The sequence below is a fragment of the Ciconia boyciana genome, chromosome 2 (genome assembly GCF_034638445.1).
Source record: "Ciconia boyciana chromosome 2, ASM3463844v1, whole genome shotgun sequence".
Classification (NCBI taxonomy): domain Eukaryota; kingdom Metazoa; phylum Chordata; class Aves; order Ciconiiformes; family Ciconiidae; genus Ciconia; species Ciconia boyciana.
The window spans coordinates 83,447,285-83,457,638 of NC_132935.1; the positions used below are offsets into that span (position 1 = coordinate 83,447,285).

Genomic DNA, 10,354 nt, shown 5'->3' on the forward strand with positions numbered 1-10,354 from the left:
AGAAAATCAGGTGAACACATTTTCTGTATTTTACGTATTCACTGCTCTTTTCCTCTATACTCCTTTACTAGATCTTGAGATTCATGAGGCTCTGGAGGACGGGGAGGAGGCACAGTAGTTACAGGACTGTGCACATGCCGAGGGATGGAGAAAAAAATTATCTGTGGTCCATGAAGAAAACAGCACAGGTGCCAAGCCAAGATGTTCCCAGTTTATGATTTTGTGTCTCACAGCAATAAACACACCGAATTGTTCAGTGTTAAGGACTCGGCTTGAACAACCATGGCACGTGGAGACCACAGGCCATGTTTTGTTGTGTGCATCTAATGAACTAGCATCTTGTTACCTTCAGATATATGTAACTGCCATGTGAAGGTGGTGTGCTGCTCACAGGCGTGGAATTGCATGAGGTGCCCGGCCCCTTGGGGCACAGCTGTGTGCCACCCCTCGCCATCTCTTTGGTAGGGAGAGGTGGTCAGATGTGTGTTTTCTGTTGCCTCCCTTGCACCAGCAGCACAACCCGCCTGACGGAAGGAGAGCTGGTTCCCATCACTGCTCTGAAACATAAGGAACACAGAAAAACAGGGTAGAGTAGGGTAGGGTAGGATAAGGTAGAATAGGATAGGGTAGGGTAGGGTGGGGTAGGGTAGAGTAGGGTAGGAAAGGGGAAAGGAGAAAGAAAAAAAAGGAGAAGAGAAGAGAAGAGAAGAGAAGAGAAGAGAAGAGAAGAGAAGAGAAGAGAAGAGAAGAGAAAAGAAGAGAAGAGAAGAGAAGAGAAGAGAAGAGAAGAGAAGAGAAGAGAAGAGAAGAGAAGAGAAGAGAAGAGAAGAGAAGAGAAGAGGAGAGGAGAGGAGAGGAGAGGAGAGGAGAGGAGAGGAGAGGAGAGGAGAGGAGAGGAGAGGAGAAGGGAAGGGAAGGGAAGGGAAGGGAAGGGAAGGGAAGGGAAGGGAAGGGAAGGGAAGAGAGAAGAGAAGAGAAGAGAAGAGAAGAGAAGAGAAGAGAAGAGAAGAGAAGAGAAGAGAAGAGAAGAGAAGAGAAGAGAAGAGAAGAGAAGAGAAGAGAAGAGAAGAGAAGAGGAGAAGGTCACTAATACTAAGGTGTGAAGCGGCTTGAACCTCGGTGAGACCTAGCATTTCTGTTCTGTTAATTCCAAGTAACAACAGAGGAAAAGGAAGATGTGTGAGGATAATTGAGAAAGAACACAAAAAACATGGCTTTGTTGCTAAAACACATGGCTAGTGAGACTAATTCTATCTAGGGATATGCTACAGACATCTTCTAACATTAACCTGGTAAACTGATTGACCTGGCCTGGTGAGATAGGAGTGTCTCTGAGTGTGTGTGTGTGTGTGTGTGTGTGTGTGTAATGGGAAGCATGAAATTGTACTCCATATTTTGAGAAGTACTAAGTTTTTTTTTTTCTTTCATAAAAGTTTCAGAAAATCTTTTGAAAATTGTGTCTGGAAATTCCTTGTTTCCTTAAGTTCTATATATGTCCCTTTATAAAAACTTGCTTTTTTTTTGAAACAGAGGTGTAGGGTGAATCAATGAGGTACAGAGATGCAATGATTTCTTCAAGATCTTTTTATTTATTTTGAGCAGCTGGGGGTGGGGCAGTGTCTGGGATCAGTATTTCCTTTGGTTTGGAGTGTTGAAACCCTGCCTTGGGAGGGATGTGCATTTTACAGCTCTTGTCTCCAGGCGATGTGAGATAACTCATGCCTGGGAACAGGCTTGTGCAAGGGCTACTTTGGCGTGACCCACCGCACGTGCCTACATTGTGCTGAAGGCAGTGGGATTTCAGAAGATACCTGTTGTCTTCCTGAACTGTTTTTTCTGGAGGTGGACTGAGCTCCCCACACTTCGCATGAAGTTGAACAGAAGCTTTGGAAGTTTAGCTTTGGCAATCAGACTATGACAATTTACAGGTGATATCTGTGGTTTTGTCCTTTCCTGATGCACTGTTCTCTGTACTGAGAATGAGGGTGATAGCAAGTTCATTCCTGTAATAGCCAGACCCTTTCATGGGATGTGAAAGTGTATGCTAAATGAAACATTTAGAAATTTATAAGCACATGAGAAATCTAATTCGGCAGACAAATCTTTCCTGACAGAAGAGAGAGATAGTAAGAGTCTAATTCTAGGGACTTTTTCATTAGAGAAGCAGAATTTGAAATATAAAACTTGGAAATAGCATTTCCTTTCCCAAACTGTACAAATGTAGGCTGCCTGTCTTCCAGGGATTCATCTCCACCGGATCAGCTCAGTCTTCAAGTGTAAAATCTAAAATGTTCTGTGAGTTCTTCTTCCTGCTGTATTATGATCTTATGGACATTAACTTTTTTTGACACTGTTATCCAGGAAATCCTGATTATCACGAATATTCAATTTTGAAAGTGCTTAAATGTGCTCTAGGTGACCTGTAGACATGATACTTTATAATACAAATATAGTCAGATTATTTCTTCTGTACAATAAGAAAGATACCTGTACAAGCTCTCCAGTTCTCTTCCTGCTTTCTGCAGGAGAATGGAAAGTTCAGGAGGAGCACAACAAACGGCAGCTCTTAGAAACTGAAGAAATCCTTGCTCCCGTTGTAGAAGTCCTCCATAGTGGTCTCTGGATCTGTTTGTTCTTCCATGAGAAGAGCAATACAGTCAAAGAATACTGAACACGCTGAGAAGCAGATGAAGTCTATTATAACTCCAAAGTGTTGTATTTAACCTTGCTCTTCTGATGTGCTGGTCTGCCAACTCGTTCATCAAAGTTCCCTGAAAATAACTGATATATTGCAACTTCTTATATAAAATCTGCTTCTAGACTGTCTCTCTCTAGACCCTTTTCTGTCCAGTAGTGAAGAGGCACAGCCGTCAAATGCTGTGCCATTTTTCAGGAATGGTGCTCAGCACCAAAGTTTTCAAGGATCTTCCTTATGGGTGTGGTTTGCACTCAGCTGGTAGCTGCTAGAGCTGGTTCAGAACCACTGTGTGTCAATGGTAGTGCAAATAACTGAAGCCATACTGGGTATTACCCTGCATGGTAAGTAGTTGTAGGCAAATTTTTTTTGGGGGGGTCTGTCATTCACAAGGTGGATACAATGGTTACGGGTGTTAGGGAGAGGCAGGGGAAGTGGGAGAGTCTGAGGGCCGTCAGACTCGCTGGGACAGGCAGGGTATCTCTTTTTTTTAGACTTTAGTCCTTTGGTGGGGGGGAGCAAAAAGGTCTCTACTCTTGCAAGTGTTAATATGTAGGTAGTATTACAGAGTGGATTTAACACCGTATGAATACAGACCTCAAGGACTTAATGCGCTTTGCTGTCTGTTTCACTTGTGAGACATTTCACTGAGATTCACTTTCATGTGGCACCAGGGAGGATTATCCCTGCAAGAATATCCAGTCACAGAGGTGGTTAAGTGGCTTGATCTACATGCTACGTTTCTTCCAGGTATCATTGGTTGTAATTTTAAAATACTTTTTAAGGTCTGCTTTGTGTCTGCTGCACCCTGAGACTCTCTGCACTGGACGGTTGAGAGCTGTGCTTCAGGCATGGTTAAGGTGGGACAGGGGCTAGATCAGCATCTGTTTGAGGCAGTGGATCACGCTGGGGGCTGTTTCTGGAGAACGTGCCAGGGGAGCCCAGATATGTTATCGTTATCGGGAGGCTGGGGAAAGGAGGAGGAGCATTTGTAATTCGGATACAGGGGGAAAGGAACGTCATAGCATTGCTACCTGCAGGGCTGGGTGATGACCTTCATGATTGCTGTGCTTTTGCATGATAGCCTGGGATAGCTGTAACGATGATGATCTAGGTGGCTTCTAAACAGGGAATGTAAGATTCAGTCTCACAAGGAGTGAATCTATTGTGTTATAAAGTAGGTGAAACTATGCTGGAAGGTGGCAGTCCATTTGTAACTGTAAATATTTACTAATAGAGCATAATGATGGTCTCTGAACCTCTTCCCCATCTTCTGCTCCAGTATCTTGAGCCAGCTGGCTGTGATGCAAATTGAGGCACAGCGATTTCACAGTATACCTCCGAGCAAAGACAGCGCGTGTTTCTTTTCATAGTTTGGGAGCACATTTCTCATATGTATGCTTCTCTGCTTATTAAAGGTCCTTTGGCATACACATTCTGTAGCTAGCTGTATCTGAGGTTAAAAGCTTTTTGTGGAAGAAAATATAGATTGTGGTGAGTTACTACTATCCATGAAATAGCAAAATATGGAAAAGGACAGAAGACGCAGGAAATGAAATTAGGCTCACAGTATCTGGACTTTGCCGGGAAACAAATACAGGCTTAATTAGGGATTGCAAATTGGGATACACACATGACTTCAGTATAAATCTCTGATCCTGCTGACTTGCAAAAGCCTTTTCGAAGTTTTTGGTTGTGACTGTACATAAACAATAAGCTGGAGCAATATTTATGGAGTATCAAGAAGCCTGTAAATTTGTCAGATAACAAACTAATGTCCATAGGCTGCTCTAAATACCTAAAAAGCTGGTATCTCTGCCATGAAGGTAGAGGTTAGATTGCTCAACTATGGCAACTATGGCTCTGTGGAAGTTAATCCTTTTATTGCTGTTCCCCATAAAATTTCAGACAACAAAATAATGTTTTAGTAACATTAGGTTACCATTTTGCAGAGCTGCGTGCTAACCCTTCAACAGTATTTGCAAATTGTTATTCTTCTTGAGTGCTGAAATCAGAAAGGTCTCTGCTGGCCATAATATCTCATTTTTGCCCAAGACATGGAAAGTCTGCTGTTGGGCTGTGCCTCTGCCTTGTGTCTGTGGTAGCAGAAAATCTACTGAGAGACAGCTACTTCTTACTGGTATTAAAAATTATTGTTTAGCCTTCTATGAGCACTCCTATGAATTTTTACTGGTTTGTATCCACAATTTTGGCAAGTGTGTGAAAAATATAGGGCCTATGAGACTACCTACCTTCGCAAAAGAGAAAATTAGAATGATTCAGCTCCCTTGGAGAAACTCTTAAACTAAACATTTGTTTGACAGTATTCTGAAAAAATCACCTTCTCCACTATTTTGACATGGTATGAAACTAGGAATTTTTTTTTCTTAACCTTTCATTGAGTATGAATGATATATTTAATACCAGAAGTGTATTTTTTAGGCAATCGTAGAGATTTTCATGTTCATTAATGACACCATATATCTGTGTCTTCTCCTGTTTTAGTAGACAAAGTTTGCTTTGAAGTACTGTGGAAAATTTTGTATATTCTTAGTTGAGACTCCCACACGAAGAGTATATAAATACTGATACGGTTACATACATGCTCAACTTCTTTTAAACAACTGAACTGTGTACCTGATCACTTGTCATGCTTGCAAACCGTGAGCAGAGGCTACAAAGCATGCTCCCCTCTTCCCCCCCCCTATTTTTTATTGCATCATGTCACATACTACACGTAAGCCTGTATTCAGAAGTGCCCATATTTGTTTCTGTTGTCTTACCGAGTCGTCGCAGGCTTGCTGTGTTTCAGGCTCTGTGTTTCCCATCTTGCTGCAGGGGGCTGTGAGGCGCTGCCATGTGCGGGAATGTGGGGCTCGTGCTTGGCGATCGCTGCGGCAGCTGCGGGGTGGGAAGGGACCGGGTGGGGGTCTCTGCGTGGGGACGTCCCTGCCCGGGAGCTGCTCCTGCTTCTGGGGCTGCTGGAGCGTGGTCCCCACACCTCTGGGTGAGGGAGGCACGCGCTCCTGGCCTCTGGGTGCCATGAGCCCCACACGTAGGCTGTATATACAGTGGGAGCTGGCTGTGTAGGTAACAAGCGGTGGGAGTGGAGTAAGTAGATGCAGTCTTCTGTGTTAGGAAGAACATCAGCCTTCTCACTGGCTCTAGGCTCGCTTTGATCTTTCCAAACCTTAATGCAAAGCTGGTTCATAGCCTTTGCTAGAGTGATAGTGGACTTTGCATTAACCAGGGGTGGATGCCAAGATTGACTGTCAAATTCAGTTTGTGCCCAACCTGAATATAAATACGGCTTTTTTCTACTTCCACCCCTTACATCCCTTTCTCTGGACACAACAGATCATGATGTACGTTACTCCTCCATTGTCTTGTTACTCCCTCCCCTCCCTCCCCCCTGAAAAGTAACCAGAGTTAGAGGGGTTCCGAGAAGGACTGTTCATAAGGGGATGTGGCGGAAGGGGGATTGCTGACTGAAATGCTGCAGGGCTGAGCGGGACGTAAGCTCAGCGGCAGTGGTGCTCAGCGGCGTCTGTGCGTTCGTCTGATAAAGTCTGATCAAACCTGTTGTAGTCTTCTTTTCAGGAGCCGGCATCAATTTTTCTCTTGCACCTCAGTTGATCTGAGTTTGATTCTGTCGGTGATAAATGCTGGGCTTTGGGTAACCACCTCCTCTTTTCTGTTACAGAGCTCCAACATGGGAGGCAAACTGAGCAAGAAGAAGAAGGGGTACAGTGTCAATGATGAAAAAGCTAAAGACAAAGACAAGAAGGCTGAAGGAGCAGCAACTGAGGAAGAGGAGACTCCGAAGGAGGCTGAGGATGCCCAGCAAACCACAGAGACCACAGAAGTGAAGGAGAACAACAAGGAGGAAAAGGGTGAAAAGGATACTCAGGTTGCTGCCAATAAGACGGAAGAAAAAGAAGGGGAGAAGGAGAAAACGGTGACCCAGGAAGAAGCCCAGAAACCAGAACCAGAGAAGTCGGAGGCTGTTGTTGATGCAAAAGTAGAGCCCCAGAAGAACAACGAACAGGCACCCAAGCAAGAGGAGCCGACTGCAGCCCCTGCTCCAGCTGCCAGTAGCGAAGCACCCAAAACTTCTGAGCCTAGCAATGATGCAAAAGCTTCCCAGCCTTCAGAAGCCACAGCTCCCAGTAAAGCAGATGACAAGAGCAAAGAGGAAGGGGAAGCCAAAAAGACTGAGGCTCCCGCAACGCCTGCAGCCCAAGAACCTAAAAGTGAAGTGGCCCCAGCTTCAGACTCAAAACCTAGCAGCAGCGAGGCTGCGCCTTCTTCCAAGGAGACCGCGGCAGCAACAGCAGCACCTAGTTCCACTGCTAAGGCCTCGGACCCTGCAGCCCCACCAGAGGAAGCGAAACCTTCTGAAGTTCCAGCGACTAATTCGGATCAAACCATAGCAGTGCAAGATTAAATTGGACAGCCTGTTGAAACAACCACTTAAAACAACCTGTGTCTTTTTTTTATTTTTTCAGCTATACTAACTCGTTTCAGATCTGAAATAACAAATAAGTATTGCCCAGAAAGAAAAGGAGAAAAAAAAAAAAAGAAAAAATGAAAAGGATGTCCCATCAAGTTGGGAGGGAGGGAGGGGGGAGAATCCAAATAGTATTTTTGTGGGGAAATATCTAATATACTTTCTGCCAACTTGACACAAGTCCTGGATTAAAAAAAAAAAGTAAAATAAATGGATGTCTGAAAGTACAGCACATCTTTTGTATCTGAACTGCTGTAAATGCACTCCACCAATGTATCAAAATCTTCTTTTTGTTCTGTAATGGGGTTTGGGAGTGATGCGTTTGATTCTGCCCACTGGGTTTGTGCCAAGGCAATCAGATCTTTATGAAAGCAGTATTTTCTGTGTTTTTTTAATTTACAGCCTTTCTTATTTTGATATTTTTTTTATGCAGTGGATGAATGCCAACTTTCAGACAAAACCCACTTAGCTGTCCACATATTTCTCAATGCCAATCCTCCAATTCTTCCTCTCCAAATATTTTTTGGGAGTAAAAAGCATTCTCATCCTACTTAGCCTACCTAGATTTCTCATGACGAGTTAATGCATGTCTGTGGTTGGGTGCACCTGTAGTTCTGTTTATTGGTCAGTGGAAATGAAAAAGTCTGCGTTCATTGCAGTTCCAGTTTCTCTTCCATTCTGTGTCACAGACACCAACACACACTCATTGGAAAACAAATGAAAAAAAATGTACAATGGATGCATTGAAATTATATGTAATTGTATAAATGGTGCAACAGTAATAAAAGTTAAATAATTTAAAAAATATAAAAGTGTAAAGACTGATTAATTCTTTACTTTTACCCCTTGGGAATTAGGTGAAGGAGATCCTTACAGTCAGAGAAGTGTTACATCTGGGGCTGCTTACTCTCCCATTTGTAGCAACGTAGAGGTAAAGAAAGAGCCATCAACCTCATGATCCTAGAAACATGCTGCCATAAACTCCTACTTCAACAGCCACAAGCATTCACAGGTGAGGTTGGAAGAAGTGGCAAATGAACAGCACATCTCATATATGTTTTATCCCAGGCAAAGTAGAAATGGCTTTTGCCTGCCTTAACATGTGGAAAAAATGCTCTCTTGCTGTTTTAAAGAGCCAGAGGCATGCTGACTGGGTTTTAACTGGGAGTAAGACAGTGGATTTGATAAAATGATCTTTTAAAATGAGGCAATTAAATTTAATCCTAGTCCTATTAAAATATTCCTAGTGCTGATACACTTTGTTCTTTTCCCCATTGCCATTGTGCAGGAGACGAACTGCAGCTGCCACAAAAGGCCAGTTCTGCGTATTTCAAATATGAGTAACCTTGTGTAGCTGAGCAGAGTTTAGCCTGGCATAAACAACATTTTTCAATGGTTTTGCCTCTTTGCCCCATTTTTATTCAGCAGAACTGAATTAAGAATAATTGCAGTTTCTGCTGGGTGGTGTCCTTGCTGGATACAGACAACGATTTCAGTGCAGAGCCCAGGATTCACAAAACTGGTTAAAGAAGCGTATTTGGTCTGCCCATCAATAAGCTCTTAGGCTGAGCAAAGGTTCTGAGAGAAGTGGGCAACGGTAAATAGAAACACAGCTTGTACACATACCAAAGGGATGAATGGACTTGTATTTAGTAAATAAGGGAAATGGTGTTTTAAAATGATACAAATTATTTCACAGTCTTTCCCCATGCAGTGAGGATAATTGACTCTACAGACTTCCATAATTCTTATCCTTTATTTTATTCAGAAATACAAAGTTCTATACTGTGCTGGGGATACCAATGTGCAGTCATGCATCCACAGAAATCTTACTGGAACAGGCAGGAGTAGTTCTCTTGGGTTTACATCAGGTCATTCACTTCCACGAATCTTGCACTACCATCAAGCTTTTGTATCCGTAATGCAAAGGAGTCAATTTCGTGCATAACATGGCAAAATAAAATGGATTCTTTTGCACAGAGGCAGGTCAGCTAAGTACTCTGGCTTAAAAAGAAGGCAGGCTTTTTTAGATTAAATAGCTGAAGCACTGCAAGGGGCCAGGCAGATAACGCATTTGCAGTAGTTTACCAAGCTTTGTGCTTATATAGTTGTCACAATCTACAGCATCTTTATGCGGCCAAGTCTGTGGCTTTCCTCCAAATCTGCAAGAGCCCTCTGCCATCGTTTCCCAGTGTAGATGTGTCCTGGAATGGGAGAACTTCTGTCCACAACTCCTCCATGAATTTTCATGAGACAAGTCCAGGACTGAGAGGAGGAGTGCAGGGATCCTGCAGTACTTCACGGTGACGTAGTACTGAATCGACCCGAAGCTGATGGGACTAAGTCTGTGCTCTGCCTTTGAGCTGGAAGTGGCTGCCAATGGATTATAGGTATGTAACTTGTTTACTGGGATGGTATGAGAATGTGCCTACTAACGATATCACACCTTGGCTGGTATCACACCCATTCACTTTCAATATAATGTTCAAAATAGCGTTTAATCTCTATTACTAAAATAGTTTGACAATCAACACATGCCTTGTTTTCCCCTGAGCTTTCTTCAGTTGGCACACTTAAAGCTGGTGAGATGATCCTGAATGCAGTCTTACTTTAATTATTTGAGGCAATTAAAAATACCCCTGTGCTCCCCAGCTGTACCAAACCCAGCAGCCTCTGCAGCAGCTGACAGCAAACTTAACATACATGCCGTAGTTCTCACAGCCTGCTTGCTGACGGTAGTTTCTTCCCACAGTGCTGATGGTGCAAGGGAATGTTACGCCCCATGTGGCTGGAAATCACTGGTGCACGGGCAAAGAAATACGCGCTGGTGTTTGAGAAGCTGAGAGGCAGTGCAGCCAAAGACTGATGCACTTATTAAGTGCTCAGTATTCTCAAAAAATCACAAGGGAAGTTGCCATATAATGTTTTAAATTCTTTTATTAATAGAGGGGGCTGCAAAATCAGTCTTGTCATAGTAGTTAGTTAAAATGCTTAGTGTATAACTGGTTGTGCCAAGGCATTCTGGCTTAGGCCATTGCTCCACACTGCTGCTGTTCTATACCTACATACACAAGGAAAGAAATCATCTCTGTTCAAAGAGCTCATGAACTACGCATATATGGTTAATAGAAATGCGAAGCACGTTGCTT

The 10,354-nt window shown here is 43.2% G+C and overlaps 1 protein-coding gene across 1 annotated transcript in view; it reads left to right on the top strand.

The window, feature by feature from the left end:
- Positions 1–8,002, top strand: part of BASP1 (brain abundant membrane attached signal protein 1) — a 53,286-nt gene extending 45,284 nt beyond the window's left edge. Inside the window, exon 2 of the mRNA XM_072853129.1 lies at positions 6,399–8,002. Within this exon, the coding sequence (XP_072709230.1) occupies positions 6,408–7,142 (735 nt within the window). The 5' untranslated portion in view covers positions 6,399–6,407 and the 3' untranslated portion in view covers positions 7,143–8,002. The remainder of the gene's footprint in view (positions 1–6,398) is intronic.
- The last annotated feature ends 2,352 nt before the right edge of the window (positions 8,003–10,354 follow it).